Raw genomic sequence first — 20,697 nt, 5'->3', positions numbered from 1 at the left:
AGAGGAACTCTAATCAAATTATTATAATTAGCAGCAGCTGGGTGTGATACTGAGCGTGCTGCAGTGAATCTGTGGTAGGAAATGATGGTGGTAATAAAAGAAGGTGTACCAGTCCTGTTTTGGAGAGTGGAGTCGGCAAGAGGAGTAGGAGTTGCTGCAACATTTCCTACCGTGCCGCCGTGTCATTTCTTCAGTGCAGAGTCCACGTTCTCAGACAGCATCTGGGATCCCCTTCTGTTCGGGCGGAGGCCATCGCGCTTCATGAGGATGGGCCTCCAATATTTGGTCCATTGTGTAATTAAAAACATTGACTAAGTGGCTGTAAATAATGAAATGCTGTATGCAGCAATGTGCATCATAATGCACGACCTCTGTTTGCTGCAGCTAAACTGGCATCTGTGGGAAACAAATGCAGAATATTATTTGATAATTTGACAGCAGTCTAATGTCTGTCATGTCAGGATTATTCATGCAGTTTTTTTTTTGTTTGTTTGTTTTTTAATATCAGTGGCACAGGGAGCTTTACAGAAAACAGAGGACACAAAGTAAGAACATAAAAATGAGGGAGATCAAAAAGAGCAAATACTGGATCATATTTCCTGTGTTCAGATAGTCCCAGCTGTTACAGTGATGGATATCAGAAACAGTCTGGTCTGCATCATACCCCGAGCAATTCTTATTCTTATTCTCAGCCACTGTAGTTCAGTCCTCTGATGTTGCGTGCAGAGCTGAAAATTGAAAACACAGCAACACAAAAGCTTTGTCCCAGCTCACAGTGACACAGCAGAAATCTACAATCCCAAACCAGTCCGCTCAGACAGAGAAGAGGTGAGGCAAGGAGGCAGGAATATGGAGGATCTGTGGGAAACATTTGTAAATGTCTACCGCGAGTCAAAACACACACCGCTCAACTAAACTTTACAGCTAAAGTTTTGACTCTTCATGCTCCTCGTGTGACAGTAAAGGCAGATTTGACTGACTACACCAGCAGAATGAATACAAGCATTTGTGCCTGAATGTTTACTTGACTCAGCCTTTAAAAATCTAAACTCTGGTCCATTTACTAGTTTTTCTCCAGAGCTTTAAACTGCATCTCATGGTCTTCATCATCGGATAGTGTTGGCTCAGTCGTGGAGTCTGTAGCGTTACAACAATGGATGCAAATGCCAACTGTTTAAAGTGAAAGTATGAAATACGTATTTAATAGATACAAAGTCTATCAGCCCTTACAGAAAAAAGAGACAAGAGTTTCCCATGTTTTCCACGTGGGACACGTGATCACATTAATGACACGTTTACCACATATTGCAATGATAACATGGGGAAAACATGAAAAGATTTTCACATGGGAATCTACATGGGCTTCACACATTCCAAATGTGTTCCAAAACCACTTGTTTCCCATGGGCAGGATACTTGTTTCACATGTGCATAATCACATGTGTTATGTGGTCACATTCATTTTTGCACATGTGAAATTCATCTGGTCTTTCTGTAAGGGAGAAACTGTCAGTTTGACAGTTTGGCTTATAAATTCTGGATTTAAATCTAAACATACATTTAAATAGATTTTCAGCTCTCCTCAGATCTTTTGGATATTTGAACTGTGGTAATGGTCAAATCAGTTAAATGTGCACGTCATCATGCAATCTATACTGTATAATGAATGTCTCCCTTGCCAACCACTGCTGTGTCTGGTTGGTTCGCCAGCAGCTGCTTCTCTGTCTGGAACTTCAAATCCCACCAGATCTGAGCTCTGCTGTTCTCATCCACTCCCTGTGGTGTGTCCCACTGGGACTCAGGGACTTCTCGCCCAAACTCGGCATAAATGTTCCTGTACACTGATCCCGGCCACTCGGTTATGCCTCTCAGTGTACACTGACCCAGCTTGCACAGCTCGCACCTTAAGTCCTGTCTGCTGTGGTCGATTGCTTTCTCTTTGCATACGTATATAAATATATATATTTCTGAATAACCCTCTGAGCAGAAGCAATCTCTTCTTTTTTTTTAACAGGAATCCTCATATTGACAGCTGACATTGTTGAAACTCATCATTCAGTGAGCTGTCACAACACAACACAACACAACAAGGGAGCAGCTCTGTCTGCCGTCTCCTTTCTGTCTCTCCGTCTCTTATCTCTGTTTCTGTCTGTCTTCACCTCTTCCTCTATTTTTATTTTCTACTGTCTCACTCTCTCATTCAGGTTTTATTTGAGTAAATGAATCCCGCGTCTCTCTCATCCCTGCCTGCTACCAGCATTGTGATCACATCCCCCACTGTTTTTCAATTTCCAACAGTTTTACTGTGAAAGGAGGGTAAATACTGGCATGTTTGTGTTCCTACATGATGAGCTTTCTCTCTTTCTCTCTCACAGCAGACCAAGATCGACACACCTCCGGCAACAGCGATTGGCGCAAAAGCAGCACCCGTTATGGCCTCAAAGGCTGCCCAGCCCCCGCTCACAGGCATAGGTACTGTACACTCATCACGCACACATGCACAAACACACACACACACACACACACACACACACACACACACACACACACACACACACACACACACACACACACACACACACACACACACACTTACACAACACAGAGACTCCTACCACTCCCACGTCTCGCCAGCTGCTGCCCACTATGTCTAAATTATGTAACCACCTTGTGCTGTTTCATCTAATCTGAGATTAATCTGCACATAATCCCACAGAGGAAAACACACAGGAGGGATTTCACTTCATGGTTGTAGATCAGCCTGAATGTGTCAAGACATGTATGTATAATGAGTTAGTCATGTAGTTTGGTATTAAGTAATTCAGTTACTTTCTTGAGTAGGTCGGCAGTCAGCCAGTCTGTATGTAGTAGGGAATTCTGGGAAATTCTGCAGGACACAATTCTTGTTTTAAGCAGTGTGGTAAATGAATGTGTTGAGGTAGTGTGTTCACTGTCATGTCACTTTATGTTCCATTTTACCATCAATATATATATATCTTATGACATTATTTAAGGGCAGGGTCTCTCCAGAATTTTAACTATTAGCTGATTTAATTAACAGATAATTGATAGGCAACAATTTTGACAATTTATCAATTGGTTAAATAATTTTTAAGCAAAAATGCCAACTAAATCACTGGTTCCACTCACTCACAATATTAGCTAGACTCTTCCTATATAAAAATTAAAAAAACAACAACCCATTTTAGAGAAATTACTTTTAACAGAAAAGACCATTTGTGTTTTTCCTATTTTTCTTTTAGGTACCTGTTTATTTAGATAAATAAGTAATGACAATATTTATTAGTTTCCAGCCATAGATATTTCCCTGTCCAGTAACACACATGAAGTGTTAACTGTTTGCAGGATATTATTTTCAGGCTATTTTAGAAATATATATTAAAAAAAACCGCAATGTAATCCATTTTGTCCTGCTTGTTGTGATAATTGGGTTGCACAGTTAGGAACATCAAAAGGCAGCAAGTATTATAGTGAAATATTCACTTAGTTATCCAAGTAGCCAGTCAGTCTGTTTTTCAGTTAATTGTTTCGGTGAGGTTTTAGTTATAGTCCGTTTTCCACTGAGGACTATAAATCAGCATTGGACGCTGCCGGTTAGTTGGACTTCTCAATTATGCCAAATAAAAAGCAGGTCGAGCTCAGTCAGACAGAAAATCAGCAAACTGGACGCCGACATACTGTAGGTCTATTCAAGGAGACCGAATGACCCAAAAAGCCAAAAAGCTGCAGGCAAGCGAATGAATCAGACGACTTGTAGAGAAGCAAAAATTCAACCGGGGGTGAAGGGTGATGCATTAATTCTACTGCATTACTTTTGGAAATCACAGTGAACAAGTACAACAGCAGCACTTGACACCAGATGTCATTATATATACATATATATGTATATATATGCAGATGCCGCTTAATATTACACCTGCACAGATACTGACTCCTCTTCTTCTCTGAACGTTGTTCTGTCTTAATTCACTGCTTTTTCTCTCCTCAACTCCATCATCCTCCCCCCGTCCGCCTTTCTCTGTTTTTCTGTCCAGGCTCCAAGGCAACTACTAGACCTGGAGGTATCGGCAGCGCAGCAGCAGGTCAGCCTGGCATGGAGGGGGACGGCATGTTGTCCAAGATCCTGCCTGGAGCAGCCGCTGAGCAGGCCGGCAAACTGGGAGAAGGTACAACAAACGAGTCAGCAGTGAACAGACAGCACATATTTAAAAAGGGATTTGGCTGAGAAAATATATTTTTCAAATTATTGTGTTGCTCACCGCAGATAATAACTCACTGATAGATCCTGAACCGCCCGACCACACACAGGCAGAGGGGCCGCGGGGCAGCGGAGGCCCCTGGGCCTCTCTTTAAAGTCACTGTTAACATTTCTAAGTGGAAAATCAGTCAAACAAATGAAAGGAGCAGCTTTAACTCATCAGAGTTCACATCACCCAAATTACAAAGTGACATGCTCTCATTCAACAGCAGTCTCATTGATAGGACAGTGTTGTAACTACAATTGAATTGTTATCATATCAGCAGTTGCTGCTGTGAAGCTTTGCCACACATGTTGAAACAAAACCTAATGGGTAGTAGGTCTGGTTGGTACCTTGATAAGAGTGTTCACATTTTCTACTAAATCCAGTTCTGATACATTCATTTAAGCTCTTTTTTTTGTCCGCTTTCCTCCAGCTATCACCGGTTTTGGCAAGAAGTTCACCTCCTTCTTCTGAGATGCTAACACTAAGGTATGTATTTCTTTTTCTTACTTTTTCCTTTGCCACTATAAATCCTAAATGAGTCATGAGCGAAGTCAGACTTAGAGAGGATACAGTAGATAATTCATAGAAGAAGAACCACTGTAAACAGGAAACTGGACAACAATTTAGTTTTCCTACACAATCTTTATTTTACAGGAAAAGGCTGCAGCGGATGTTTTTACACCTGCACCACCAGCTTCCCGCAAGCAGTGAGAAAAGAAAATTTGCAAATTAACTAATTTTAATTTATTGTCCTGTTTTTACCTGAGCTGAAGACTCGTTATTATTTACGAACTCCACATAGAGTGCTTCATCACGGTGTGATAATCTGAAAAAAATATATATATATACTTTTCCTGCTTGTCAGACTACAAGGTAATTATCAGACATTGCAGTATTTTTGGTCAACAATTCATTTCTGACTTTCTTCAGTGAACAAGTGCATCTCAAACATTAAGCACAAAAATAAATCTGAGATGCTGCTCGTTCAAAGTCTATTGGGACGCTCACAGATCGCTGCAGCGTGTTGTGTGTTGACTCTCGTAGGCAGCGGAGAGTGGGCGGCTTAAAGTGGTTTACTCAGAGCAAGCTGTGTGTTCCTAAAGCAGTGTGTGAGCAGTGTGTTTTGTCTGAGCGTCTGTGTGCTTGCCTCTCTGTCTGTGGGGTTTTATTTTTGGCCCTCTGGGTGCTCTGCATGTGCAGGGTGAGAAGTTACCACTGACAACGACAACTTATTCCCACTCTGACACACTGTTTATATCAACCAGCAGGTTGTTAGCTTTACAGTATTGTGATGTCAGGGCGTCTAGTCGAGGGCACATATAATCTACTGACTGCCACCACCAGGGAAATAAGGGTGGATCATTAAGTTCAGAGACTGCTCCTGTTGTGTGCCAACGATGTGCAGCAGAGTGACGTGCACGGAGCAGGAGAACGGTATAACGCTGATGAGTACGTTTTGTAAATTTCATTGCTTGATCAAGATCAGCACCTGATTCCGCACATTTTTGTGAGTACTGGTCCGGAGCGTCTGCGGTTTCTCCGTGGACATGACCAGAGGGTGCACATCAAATTTTGTGACAAACTGGACATTGGCAACCAAGACCCTTAAAATGCTTCAGGAAGCGTACGACAATGAAGCAACGAGCTGTGCGAGGTATATGAGTGTCATTTGTGTTTCCGAAGGGCAGAACGTCACTTTTCAAAAACGCAAAAACGCACATCAGGTCAGCTGCGCAAACAATTGGGTTTCCTTTGCCATTCACCGTGTACTGAGCACCGTGAATTCATCCCCCGGGGTCAAGACTGTCAGCACAGAGTTCTAGTGTGATGTTCTGAAATGTGCGAGGGAAAATATGCATCGAAAAGGCACAAGTTTCTCACCAACAATAACAAAATCGTCATTCCCTCCCACCTCTCCTGCTCACTGGATTTGGTTGCGTGTGACTTCTTTCTGTTTTCCGCTGAGTTGTCACAAACTTTAATGTGCGCTCTCTGCTCAAGTTTCATGTGCGTAAAACATCGCAGACGCATCTGGACCACTGCATGTGTAACTCAGGTGCTGATTTTGTTCAGATGATGAAATTTGTAACACTTACTCATCAGGGTTATACCTTCCTCACGCACACAGTGCAGCGCATCGTTCGCACGCAACAGGAACCCTCTCAGAACGTATTGATCCACCCTCGTCTAGATTTTATATTGATTCAGACTTAACTAATGTGGTATTTGATTTTGTTGAGACTGGACTTCTTAAAGACTTCTTAAAGACATGAAAGCAAAAAACATTTTTAATCCCGGAACAATGAAAAATAAATAGGACAGGGACAGACAGGCATTGCACCTTTAATGTTTAATGACTGGGCCTGCACGCTGACAGAATGTAAAAATCTGAATCAACGCAGCTTTGAACATTTAAGCTTTCCGTAACTCTAGAGTTTTGACATGCTGTCTTTTTGTTTTGATATGAAACTAAAAAAAATATTTCCATGTATTTGCAGGACTATTAAAATGCCAGAAAAATAATTCATGAGGCCTCGTACCAGAAAAACCTGTGAAGTTCCCCCTGCTTTTGTTTCACTAAAAGAGAGAGAGGAAGGAGAGAGGGACAGAGAGGGGAACAGAGAGGAGAGCTGAGCATACTGGTGAGTACTTTAAATCGTCGTTTAACCTGCAAACGCTTTCCAGTGTGCCTAGTCAGGAGCTGAGGAAGGCCAGCAGTCTGCAGGTTTTCACTCACCAGATGTTTGCAGTAATGAGCTCACCATCAGCCAGGCGACCTGATGAATCACATCAGCTGCTGCAGCGATGGAGCTTCACATTTGGCTGCAAAATAAACATCACATTTATGTCATACGTGAGTTAATTGATGAGGGTTAAAAATGAATGTTTATTAGCATTGACACCCTACATGCATCAAATCTGGTTTACTTATCTTAAACAACAGACAAAGTTGGCCATGCCATGGATGTTTGTTTGATTGTTTCAGTAAAGTTTTACTTTTTAGGAAATATACAACTAGAATATTTTCATGAACTCTAATAATTCATGGGAAACTAGCAATTACTGTAACTCTTACACAACAGGCCTTACAAAGACCAAGACTAAAAGGGAATTCTGGTAACCCTTATTTACATGTTAATACAAATAATAAAATATGTTCAGTAAATTAGGTGGAAATATGGCAGATTCCACAATACAAGTAAAGTACAAGTTGACATTTAACATCAATGCATGAGGTAAAATTTGAAAAGTCTACAAAAATAATGGTAAACAAATCGATATAACTTACTCATGCAGTATTACTGTAAGTGATTTGTGTTATTCACATCCTGCAGTGGTGTATTATTGGTCAAGTCTATCTGATAAATAAATAATGGCCACTTTATGTCTCATGATTTAACAAGATGATGAGGTGATGCCCTATTTAACTAGTGAATGGTGTGCAAAGAATAAACAAAAGTCTTGCAAATTTTCTTTCTATGTCCAGTCTACTATTGGTGAGGGAACTTGGTCGTCTCAAGCCTGAAAGTAGATGTTCTTTTTTCAAAGAAAGTAAAATACTGAGAACTTCAAACAAGTTGGATTTGCTCCTTTTTCTGAAACATTTCAATAAATACATTCAATATGTGTCACCAACTCTCTGACACCACGTTACCAGGTATCAGAGAGTTGATTCTACTAAAGTGCAAACCGTTGTCTAAAATGCCGCTGCTTCCTCTTTCAGCCAACAAGGACTGGAATCCTCTGGATGCTTCATGTCTCGAGCCTGAGCACTCACTGGCAGAGAGAACGCGCTGCTCTCTCTGGCAGGCCAGACAGTAAGTTACCTTTACCTTTGTCTAACTCCTTAAAATCACTGTTCTGTAAGTTTTAAAGCCTGTAGTCCACCCTGACAGAAACAAAGCAGCAAAAGTCCAAAAAAACGGCCGTGATCTTTAAAATGACTCCAAATAGGATCCGAATCAGGCTAGTAGCTCATTTTTCCTCTTGATGAACCAAAGAACCAAAATAAAAATGCTGCTCAGAAATTAAACCAAATCCCACTGAGCCTAACTGACTGAGATGTGTCTCCGGGTTCCTGATTGGTTACCTCTGTTCTGATGTCATTGCACTTTGATCCCTTTTAACATCTAAAATTGTCAAGGTATATTTGGGGATTTGTTTAGCTTCACTTTGATGACAGCATCACAGGAAGTCAGAAACATTTCAGAGGTGTGAAGAACAGCTGAAGACTTCGGCTAAATATAAACCTGTGAGAGGAACAACTCAAAGTGAAAATGTATAAAAATGGTTTTCTAATTATGTAAAACAAAATTTAAAAAAAATACACAAAAGGGAGAAGTGTGATTGAAACATATTAAAGAAGAAAAACCTCGTCCTACATGGTTTGGGTCACGTCACCATGCTATCAGCTCTGATTTACAGTAAAAACTCCTTAACATACCATATTTATTAAAGATCGGAAGTCAGTATTTAGAGGTTCAACGTGTCACACATTCATCCGATCACTGAACAATTAGCTGTGATAACTTGGTATGATTGCAGTCAACTATCCCAGTCAGGGTTACTAGCATATATCGGCTCTGTTGAACTTAAGTTCAATTTACTTTGGGAATCCTCTGATGGAAACTGATGCACTAAAATGGATTCAATTTGGTGCAAAACTTTGGTAGTGAAATACTGATGACTGGACTCTTATACTGTTCTACTGAAGATGCTTCACATGTTAGGAGTGATAAGAATTCATAAGGGGTTCATGTATGGTTTCCCACATTAGGTCTGGGCATGAAAATTACCATCAAATACTGGCTCTGTTGAATGGAGATGTGACTTGAGGCCCTAAAAATAGAAGCAGCAATAGTCAGAAAATGTGTTATATGTTTTTTTTTTCTTTCAAAGTACAGTCATTTGCCTTGGTGCTGTATGCTCTGGCGGTTTTAATGTACCGCGGAGGGAGGTGGGCAGGTACTGATGTTGGCTGGTGAATTTCATAGTGTTGCACATGTGCCATAAAGGCTGATATACTGAATCTGGACTCTGTGTGTGTGTGTGTGTGTGTGTGTGTGTGTGTGTGTGTGTGTGTGTGTGTGTGTGTGTGTGTGTGTGCGCGCTGTGCAGTCATGCACTGACTAACTGCCTCATGTGACTGCTGCAGAGGAAACTCTCTACTCACACTCTAATCCTGCTGTCAAACTTTTTTTTTTTCCCCTCTACTTTTGCATTTTCACTTTTGTGCTGTCTTTCCTCATTTTCTGTCAGGATTCTCTCTTTTTTTTTTGTCATTTGCTTTCTCTTTCTGCATGTCCTGTCTTGTTCCTTCGATTACTGTATAAATCTCCCCCCCTTTTTTTTGTTCTGTCTCTGCTGTTCCTATTTTCATCCTCCCTCCTCCTCCCATTGAGAAACTCTCACCTCCACCCTGTCTTTTTGTTGCTTGTCTCACTGCTCTCTCATCCTTGCATTTTTTTTTTTTTTTTTGCACAATGTATGGCTAAAAGTATGTGGACACTCAAACACTACCCACTGTTATTTGTCACCTGAAACCCTTAAGGCTTTCCTCAGTGATCCGGGCTGCAGAGATTTGCTCCCATTCAGCCACAAGAGCATCAGGGGGGGGTCATCCTCTGATGTTAGCATGACCCACTGTGAGACAGGTTCAGCCCGAAGGTGTTTGATGGGGGAAAACCATTTTTTTTATGGACTTCACTTTGTGCAGAGGTTTGTGTCAGACTTATGCAGGAAAGGTCCTTCCTCACGCAAGTACAATACCATTAATATAGTATTAAAATGGTGGTCGAGCACAAATCAAGACAAATGAACCAAAGTCCACAGAGTCCGTATACTTTAGCCCACAGCATGGAGTGTATTTGTCCTTCGCTCCATCTCAGTCTCCTCTCTCTGAAATGAGTCACTGAATGTGTGTGTACGTCTTTGTGTGTGTGTGTGTGTGTGTGTGTGTGTGTGTGTGTGTGTGTGTGTGTGTGTGTGTGTGTGTGTGTGTGTGTGTGTGTGTGTGTGTGTGTGTGTGTGTGTGTGTACTAGACCTTGGGGGTCTGTGTTCACTGGAACAGTTTAAGTGTGGTGCTGGGCAACATACAAATACGCAGCATGTGTGGAGCAGTTAATCTGGGTCAGGCACAGTGGGAAAGAAAAACCGGAAGGCAGTGATTCTAAAAATGATGCACAAATCCATTTTGGGTAGCAGGTTGTTTCTGGTCGCACCAGGCAACAGGAGTTCATGGAGGCTGCAAACAAAACTAGTGTGATTATCGGATCCCAAAAACTTCAAAAGCCTCAGCAAAAAATGAATAAACTCTGTTTTGACATTTATATTTCCTTGTTTTATGGTTACTTTATAAATGTTTTTACACCCATACACACATGTTCTATGCAACAATCTATCATAGCTAGTGTAGCTGCAGGACTTTTGGCAACTTTGTAGGACACTGGGATGAAAGTGAACCTGGAGTCCACTGTTTTGCATTGGGGTTGATTATTACCTCAATGTCTACATGTACACTGAAGCTGTCTGTTGTTCTGTTCGGCCTGAAAGCCTCAAGTAGGGAAGAGGTCTAGGTGCTGGTGCCCAGTTTTCAGAAGTACTTTTAAATTATTGTTCAGCAGATACTAAAGCAAGGAAATCACAGAGCTCAGAGCTGTGAGGCAGATTTGAAGTGCTAGCTCGTACAAGTGACTTCATTCCTGTGTTATTTCAAGCAGCAGCGTAACATGCATCCTTCCTTCTGGATTCCCACAGGTGCTGTGGCAGCACAGGCTGACAGGCTGAGTTAGGAATATTTCTACCCTTGTTTTCCTACTGCCTAGTACAGTTGGTTCATGCCAGAAAAACTTCAACATATGGAAACCCTGAAGTACTGTTAAATTTTGGATCCATTTTATTGTTTCCTGCCAATTGGATAACTTTTCTCACTCTTTTTTTCTTCTATCACTATTGTTCTTTGCACCTAATAAATAGCAGGAAGATGTGAGGGTTAAATCTACCTGTGATGACTAGATGAAGTACACAAACCAGACACACATGCTTGACTGAAGAAAGTTCCCAATGTGCCGCAAACACCAATCTGTGACACTAGATTTTTATTGAACAGAAAACATTCTGTAAACCTTCATTAGGACTTTGTGTTAAATTCTGATAGCGATTGTTTTTTTCAGCAAGAACCCTCCTCGGAGCTAAAGACAGCACAAATATGATTGATTTAAAAAGATAAATGCAGATCAAAGGCATTTCCATCTCTATTGTTAACAAAGAATAGGCCTCTTTTTTATTTAAAGATACAGAGCATGATAACTAAAATATGTTTAAATATTCTTGCTGAAAACGCCAGTTTAGTTGCTTTACATACTGTTTACATACTGTGCACATACTGCACTACTCACATACTGCGAGTAGTGCATTTCTCAGTCTTGTACACCACCTAGTGGACAGCTTTATTTTCGCATCATGACAATTCTATGGACACCTTCATGTGAGTAGATAAAAAAAAAAGGATTTTAAAATAAATAATGTGCAACGTATAACCCACAAGCATCTTTAAAACACAAGGGAACTCCCTGTTCTCAACTATAGTTTGTGTTGCCATTGAATAAACATATTTTAGGCCTGGACTATGCTGTAGGATTTGGGATTAGCTAGGTAATTTAAGGTTTAACTCAAGGTTTTCAAGGTTACAATGGTGGTTCACTTACCTACATTGCCATGGTACATGGTAATTTATTCTGCTGATTTAATCTGCTCTGGAGCAGCTACCAGATAAAAACCTATTAAACCACCACCTACTGACCAATCAGTTCTCTTTGAAAATGTTCAGAGAAACAAACCAACTTGGCTTTTCCTGATGATTATTTATTTATAGATATTGATTCCATTATATTTTGTTTTTGTGTACAGATATAATCCTACAGCACAACTGGATTAAAACACTAAAGCCTTGTACTTATTGTAATTACAATATATGAAAGTAAGCCTTTGAATCATGTTTTTATTTTTTTATTTGGTCCCCAGTCAGATACCGCTGAGGCTGCAGCTGAAAGAATAAGGCTAAAATTGTCGCACATGCCATTAGAATACATCTAAGCAACACCATAATTGAATGTAATTGTAGTCAGATCTATTTGTGCCCTGCTGATGGGGCATTAGCCTCTTAACTTATGCATTTTTATCCCAGCTGTCCTTCCGGCATTTGTGTTTAACTTACCACAGTTCGCTCTTCATTTGTAACATATTTCTCTCTGCTGCCAGCTCACTTGTCCATGTTTGTGATTGGCCATAAACTGCAAACCTTTTATGTGAACATGGTCATAGCTGGGTTGGGAAACCCTTGGTTAACTTGGAGCTTAACACTTAGCATGATTAAGTTTGTTGGGCTTAGTTAAGCCAGATAACGCAAAAATATCCTGGATATGTTGAAGCTGCTTCCTAGTACAGGCCTTTGACTCGATCAACTCTGTCTGAATATTCCACACAAACTACACCAACTGTTGTTCTTCCATGTCAGGACAGAAGTTGCCATGTGCTAAACGATGTCTTCACATTATAAATACGAGTGTTATTGCTGCATATTTTAAAGAATATGTGAACAGTAGTAGCAGGTGGCTGCACCTCTACAGCACCTCTATTGTTGATGCTGTAATGTACAGAGACCTTTGTGAACATATAAATGGGTTGTGTTCAATATTTTGACCAAATTATTAATTTTGTTTGTTGGTTTTAGATCATTCCAAGTTTAAGCCAACATCCACCTTCAGAAGGACTCTCCTCATTCATCCAGCACCCCCAGCCAAAGAGTTAGACTCAACACCAAACATTGCAGAGCCCCTTGAACCAAGCGGCAGCAGTTAGCCACATCTCCGCTCCGTCACACAGCAACTGGGGGTTTTGTTTTTGCTGCTCATCCGTCGTGCCAGCGGAGGGAGCTCTACTTATACCTGAGATCTACACAGCGGTTGAAGACAAGTGGAACCAATAGAGGCCATGTACCACCTCAGCCTTCCTGGTGGATTTACCCTGAAATAGAGGGCTGATGCAATTCTACACCCATATGCTTGACAACTCCACCATTTACATGAGAGCTGCTTCTTCCTGCTCAGAGCGTACAGGAAATGGTAGCCTTACTCCAGGTGTGGTGGCATGCAGGAATCCTTGGTTTCACAGTCTTGTGCTCAGGCTAGAAATAATGGCAAGAAACCAGCCTCTCTCTCCTCTTTTCTATCTCTTCTCAAAGTAAAGCAAGAGCGGGGAAAAGTTCATAAAACCCGCCTGACGTTCTGCAGGTTTTTCTGGTACTAAATGACCTCGTGTTACGTCGCCGTACGTTAGGAAGGATGATAAGAGTCTTGGAAATGTCACGTTGAATGAATAAGACACTAATAACGATGTAGCCGACACGGAACGAGTGTGTTGGCGTGCGTTTCTTTCCACGGTTTGCTCTGTTTCTATCTACATTCCAGATTGGAACTGTTAAAACATTTTTTGTTCCTCACTCCTCTGCGTTTCTTGAATGCTGATTCTTCTTTCTTTCTAATCCCTTGTCCAACAATCCACAACTTGCCATGTCTTTAAAGAAGTGTATAGTGGATTTAAAAAAAAAAAAAAATAGGAATTTGGAATGCATGGAACTTTATATCCAAGACCTTACACTGTTCATCGTTACTTAACAGAGGCCATAAAGACACTGGGAAACACATTTTAGCAAGACGACGTAAATAATAACAAAGAAGAGAGATTACTGAAGCAACACACAAGGATCTGGCTACGGGAATAAGGGCCTATTTTTTGTTTTTGTTTTTTTGTTATGGTATTGTTATGCAGAATTAAGCAGTATATGGTTGGGTTGTTTTTCAGCCATTACAAAGCCATTAAGACAACGTTTACTTGCCGTGCTCGTGGCAATGGGGTGTCTCCGACTGCTCCACAAAATTTGGCTCTCAGATATTTCTCATGTTGTTGTAGGTGGTGGTCATTTTTTTCTGTTGTATTTATTTATTTATTTTCAAATTTATTTTTGTTATTTGCCTGGTTTTTATGTTGCAGATTACCAATATCGCCTTAACCATTTTTAAATGTTTTATTTTGAAGTAAAAGTGGCATATTTTTTTACTGCATCCTGTAAACACATTTTCATCACACCCTTTTTTATGTAATAATATCAGCTGGAACACTGGCCACAGAGAGATTAATTTATATTTTTTCAATTTACATTGTTTTTGATAATTGTTTTTGTGATATTATTTTTCATTTATTTATTTTGTAATATTTTGTTATCTTCATCAAGCCCCCCTCTGTCAATTTTCTGACTCTTATTTACTATCAATAATAACAAAAGCAATAGATTAAGAGCTAAGAGAGTAAAGAGCACAATCTTGTGTCATTTTAAGAGTTGGTGGAATAGAAATGTGTTACCTCCGTCTGTCTAACTTACCACTGATGTACCGCTCAAGTCTGACTTAGACGTACCACAAAGAGAACTCCAATGTTGTACTTCTGCAGTACTAATACACCAGAGAGCAGGAGCTCACCTATCAACCACGAGGTTGGTACCGCCCAGATCTTTTCCTCCAACCAATAGTGAGACATTGGTGTCGTCAATCAGCCAGTGAGTGGATCGGAGTGATACACTGCTCACGTTAGCCAGCTGGAGTCTAATCTGAAAGCACTGCAGGCCAGCAGAGAGGCACTGAAAAGCAGACCAGTCACATACTGCAGCAGTACTGGACTCGACCTCATCACCTGCGGGGGTTTGGGTTTCGATGTGATTCTTACGACCACTCCAAGATGGACGTTTATTGGGAGTCTGCGAAAAAGCTCCGCCGACCTCCTTTACACGAGTGTGTGTCAGCATGTGTCTTCACTCTGTCAAATGTGCACAGCGCACGTGAAAGCACACTCAAAATGGTGTCAAAAAGAAAAAAAGAAAAAATATCAGCGCTCATGTGACTGAGGAACCAAAAATAACACACTTGGTTGTGTCACAAAGTCACTCGCCTTTTTTTTTACTTTTAATTTTCTATCGTGGCGGCGTCCAGACCTGTAACCCAATCCCCCAAAAACTTCTCTCTCAGACTGTCAGTTGTCATGGAAACTTCTCAGGTCAGTGTTCTCCCTGCTGTTGCTCCTGCAGTGCATTGTGGGATCTGTGGTTCGGTACTCAAAACGTACTCTGTCAGGCCAAACATCGCGAGGCCTTCAAGCAAAACGAACCAACCAACTAACTTCTGCTGTATATTGTCTGTGTGAACGCTCGCTGGGAACCTTCGCATGCTGCCCGGCGCAGAAAAACCTCAAAGTCACCTCTATATTGTTCTGTTCCTACTGTTTGTATGTATGTGTGTGGGGGTTCTGTATGCGTGTATTTAACAACCATCGTCCAATGTGGAAAAGAAAAGACAAACACGAGTTCAACCACAACAAATATGGTGGGCAGAAGAGGCGACCTCTCATCTCCAGTCGTTCTATGCAATGAATCATATTTGGAAAAAAAAAAGCGGCAGCATGAAGAGGAAAAGGCAGAGCGAAACACACAAATAGGGGGGGAAAAAAAGTCACACAGTCATTGTTCATCACACTGAAGTTATTCCAATCTTATCTTTGCTTTGTTTTGATGTTTGTTGTAAATCAAAATAAGACGATTAAGTGAATTTGTTTGTGTATAAAATAGGTTACCTGTAATTTCGGATATTTGCTTGTTAACCTGGCATGTTCAGGGTCCCTTCTTCTTTGAAATGGGGAGTTTCTGCTGCCACTGATGGGTTCAGGAGAGCTGGGAAATTGCACCAGTGTGTCTTCGTAGCTGAAAAAAGGAATGAGAAGATGGCAGCATTGCTGGCTCATTTTCAATCAAATGTCCCGTTAAGAAGAAACGATTTGAAATAGAAAAACTATAAAATGCTTGCCATTGAAAAAATATATATCAAATGGCAACCCAGAGTGAGATCACCTATTGGTTTGTGTATTGCCGTTTTGATTGAAGACTCGAGTCTGGTATTTTGGAGGCAATAAGTGACCATATTGATCTGTATGACTTGATCTAACAGAGAACATGAGGCCACTACACCCGCTCCTGGAAACCTGACTGCACCCCAGACATGTCGATCAAACCAGATATGCCCACAAACATATTGTACAATAAACAGTTTGCAGGAATAGTGAAATATCCCAGCTGTCATGAACGCATTCAAGCAGCTATAGGCCATATTGAGTTGCTTTGCTTCAAGCAGGGGTACACACAGAAAAGTTGTCCAGAGATTTATATATAGAAAAATATAGAAGTATCATACATTTAGACTATATATATATATATATATAAACAGTATAAGAAACAGATTTGGATATATTCCCTAATATGGTTGATGTCTGCTCAGGTGTGAAGAAGAAGAAAAGCTCCTCTTTTTTTTCTTTTCTTTTTTTCTGTTTAATGACCAGACCAAGAATTTATAGTAATTTGCATCCTGATTGTGCAGTTATTGTTTTTGCACAGACTGAAGTGCCAAGAGTGTTGAGGTTAAAATATATAAATATCATACATAATGTGAAATTTATGTATATTTGTCTAAAGAAACTGCTGCCGGCTGCGAGTGAAGCACTACTCAGAGCATTCCTGAAATTAATTTACTGGTATAAGAGTGAGTTTGTGCACTGATGTTTGCGTGTGTGTGTGTGTGTGTGTGTGTGTGTGCGTGTGTGTGTGTGTGTGTGTGTGTGTGTGTGTGTGTGTGTGTGTGTGTGTGTGTGTGTGCGTGTGTGTGTGTGCGCGTGTGTATATGAGTGTTTAAAGGTGCACTGCCACGACATGCTAAAAGATAAGATTTATGAGCAAATGGAGCATAAATCTCTGTACCTCAGAAACAAAAGTTATCTGCAAATGTATCTTCAGTCTTTTTGGAGTCAGCAGTTCGGTAGCAGCAGCAGCAGCGAGGCAGTTGTAAAGAAGCTATTTATAGAAATTCTAAATTAAAAAGAGGTGGTTTATTCAGTCTGAAAATATCCCTTAACTCTCAGCTCCTTTACAAATCTTATTTGAGTCACTGAAACATATGTAAAAGAAATTAGGATATATATATATTTTGTGAAACATTTATCAAATACTTCATCTATGTAAGAATTTATTTTAGCATACCGAGAGGGGATATAACGCTGGCTGGCATAAAGAAAGAAAGGAGATTTAGATTTAAAATATGTAGACATATTAAAGTGAGAAATTATGTTTATACAGATATTATCTATTGCTGGATTCATGCAGAAGCTTAATGATCAGATTTTTTTTTTTTAAATCTGTGATTGTTGTTTTTTGTTCAATTTGCTAAAACAGAAAAAAAAACAAGTCATCCTGTTGATTTTATCGGTAAAATTCTGAACAAATTTGTAAAAAAATGTGTTAAACAAGAAATACCAAGGTGTCACGTGATTGGTTGGTTCGAAATCTTTTAAACACTGTTGAATTATACATCCATAATTTCTCCTTGGCCCACTTTAATAGACAAGATTGTAAGTCGTAAAGCTTGGTGAAATGAACTGTCTTGCAGGAGTTTTTGCACCTCCCTTTTTTAAAGTTGAATTCAGCCGCAGGATTAAGAATCTGATTATTCTGGTTCTGTCTGGATCTGCTCCATCCACGTGGTCCACGTGGCCCCAAACAGACATCACTTCACTGGAGAGATCACCGGTACCCTGCCACCAGATCAGTGACTCCACCCGGAGAGCTTAAAGTAGAACGAGTAATACGAGAGAGTTGAAAGTTTCCCAAATTAATACCAACTTCCTCTACTGCATGTCGTATGTTTTTTGGACGTTTTTTTTAAAAAGATGAAATGTTCAATAAAATAATTCTCAATCACTTTTGCCTCAGGAAAGCACACACTAAATGCAGCATCACGACAGAGATGTCCAAAAGACAACAGAAAGATCCTGGAGGTGTCCGTGCAGGCTCAGTAAATCGGACTGTGAACACTTTTTGGGCATTGACGTGGACGTTCACGAGAGGCAGTCAGTAATATTTGAATCACACAGCCAGGAGCATGTGAATAACAAAAGCCGTGTCAAAACGTGTTAATGTCACTTTTTTTTTTTTATTCTTTTTTTTTTTTTTTTTTTGCTCCTGTGTGAATACAGCCACTGTAGGTGACTTAAATATGCATAGCAGCAAGGGCTTTTATACTACAATACTGGTCAGTGAAGAAAGCCATCCTGTTACTGCCCTCTAGCCAGTCGTGGTCTCTGTCTATACTCTGCACGGTGTCCGTTTATATCCAGGAACGCAATGGACTTCTATTCAGACCACAGCAATCACCAGTGGGCAAAGCCACCAAGCCACAGCCTGTTTTTTTTCCAGAGGTGTTTAAAGCACAAATGTAGACAACAATAAAGACAATTTAAACTCAAAGAGTTGTGTTCCAAATAGAGAATAAAATATGCCCGCTAACAGCAAAATCAACATTTTCTTTTCTAAATATTAGGAGCTAAACTTCACGTTTTTTTTTTTTTTTTTTTTTTTTTTTTAATGACCCTTTGGAACCAATCTTTTGTGTTTATTAGAAAACAGACATGAAGCCATGCATAGTTTTTAACAGAGGTGAAATCTCAAAAGGCTTGACTTATCTTTGAATCTGACACAATGCATCTCAGCAATAAGGCTGCATTTACGCACAGTCAGACGACCTGGACCTTTTGTGACGCTGAATGAGGTGTTTCTGTGAGGAGGACGTTGTTTCTAATCGTATACAGCCATGAAAAAAAAAAAGTGCCACAAAGGGTTAAAAACGCAGTTTCTCTGTCAACTGTATTTAAATGCAGCTGGAAATGCTTTTGGGAAATCCAGACAGTGTGTATGTGTGTGTGTTCTTAACCAAAAAGGTAGCCTGGAGTACTTGTGCAGAGCATTAGTGTAGTATAACTGTCACCACTGCTCTCGCTGTCGGTCATGAAGCCAGTTGATGTACAGCAGGACCCGAGAAAGATTTTAAAACACAAAAGTATATAGATATAAATATATAAAAAGTAAATGTTTTCATGGGTGAGAGGTTGTAAAAGAGGAAGAAAAGCTACCAAGTCCACCTTTCACTGTAAAACCATCAGGGAGCGTCTGTTCATCTTTCACCTGTAATGAAGCATCAAAGTAAAAATGACAAGTGCATGACCTGGACACCTCCCCCTCCCCCCCCGACCTCAAACCACCCCTCCCATCCCTTGACCTTTTTGAACCTCTCCAACCTTTCAACTCCCACCTCACGGGCTGCCATCTTTTTTTGTAAATACCAGATGAGAAGCGACCAGAGTCCGCGTCGAACAAACAAACAAACAACAACAACAACATGTAAATGCCATGAAGGACGTGTCCTGTGCAACATGTAAATCTCAAAAACATGCCACAAAACATACACACACCGACACACCGACACACACACACACACACACACACACACACACGCACGAGAGGCACGAGAGAGGTGTTTGCACACCGAACGGCGCCACAAGCTGGAGTGTATGCAAGCCTGAAACTCCCTGCCCAAACTTGTGCTTTTTGTGGATAAAACCAACAAAAACAAAACGACATAACATACAAGAGCAGTTGTTGATCTGATTAATAAGTGACAGATTGCATTGTGTACGTATGTGGCTGGCTCGTGCGGACTGTTTAAAACTCATTAAAAAAAAAGTTGTATTCGGATAAGAAAAAAAAAACATAAAAACATATTGGTCAGTGTAGAGTTTCTATACATGTTGTGTTTGTAAAATGAGATGACATCAAAAACAAAACAAAAAAAAAAGGGGAAAATATTCTGGCTTCCATGTAATTTTCGGGACAGACGGATCATTTTATGGAGATGGAGAGAGAGAGAGAGAGAGAGAGGGGTGAATTGGACAATGGAGATGTGTAAAAAAAAAAGAAAAAAGTAATAAAATAACCCAATTGAATGAAGAAAAGGGTGAAAATAAAATACAGAAAAAAGTCGAGAGCCTAAAAACGACTACAAAGTGTTCCATTCACTGTTGTAAGTGCAATGAGCTAAACTTCCTGTTCCCCATTGTAAAACCTTGTGTATGTTTCCGTGTATTCCTCCTGTAAATGGGTGTAGTAGACCTGGTGCATCATGCCATGTAATGTGATGAATGACAAATTATGACCTTACAATACATTTCAATCAGGAAAAATAAATAAAAGACAAAACAAAAACAGCTGTGTGTGCTCTTCTTTTAGACTTGGATCGTTTTTGTTGTTGTTGTTGTTTTGTTTGTAGGTACATTCAGTTTCAAATCATTTCATGCAATCCTTGATTTTGTAAATATCACATTTTTTGAAGGTTTTTTTGGGGGTAAACAAATGTTGATCTGTCTTGTGTTTTTGAATATATATTTTTCTTTCAATGTTAGGTTTACAAGATCAAAAAAAAAAATGTCTCTCTTACCTGATGTGACTAT

General features: G+C 40.1%; 1 protein-coding gene across 5 annotated transcripts in view; it reads left to right on the top strand.

Moving 5' to 3' along the window:
* Positions 1 to 19,979, top strand: part of bsna (bassoon presynaptic cytomatrix protein a) — a 164,953-nt gene extending 144,974 nt beyond the window's left edge. For 3 of the 5 annotated variants that reach the window (XM_069140443.1, XM_069140445.1, XM_069140447.1), the window contains 6 exons: positions 2,376 to 2,472; positions 4,056 to 4,187; positions 4,696 to 4,751; positions 6,764 to 6,907; positions 7,990 to 8,083; positions 12,998 to 19,979. In XM_069140443.1, the coding sequence (XP_068996544.1) occupies positions 2,376 to 2,472; positions 4,056 to 4,187; positions 4,696 to 4,736 (270 nt within the window). In that variant the 3' untranslated portion in view covers positions 4,737 to 4,751; positions 6,764 to 6,907; positions 7,990 to 8,083; positions 12,998 to 19,979. The remainder of the gene's footprint in view (positions 1 to 2,375; positions 2,473 to 4,055; positions 4,188 to 4,695; positions 4,752 to 6,763; positions 6,908 to 7,989; positions 8,084 to 12,997) is intronic. The other 2 variants (XM_069140446.1, XM_069140444.1) reach the window with 1 other exon arrangement.
* Positions 19,980 to 20,697: the final 718 nt, after the last annotated feature.

The sequence above is a fragment of the Embiotoca jacksoni genome, unplaced genomic scaffold (genome assembly GCF_022577435.1).
Source record: "Embiotoca jacksoni isolate LCO1_2020_lvr unplaced genomic scaffold, fEmbJac1.0.p SCAF_9, whole genome shotgun sequence".
Classification (NCBI taxonomy): domain Eukaryota; kingdom Metazoa; phylum Chordata; class Actinopteri; family Embiotocidae; genus Embiotoca; species Embiotoca jacksoni.
The sequence above is the reverse complement of the archived record's forward strand: the minus strand, read 5'-3'. Positions and strand labels throughout refer to the sequence as shown.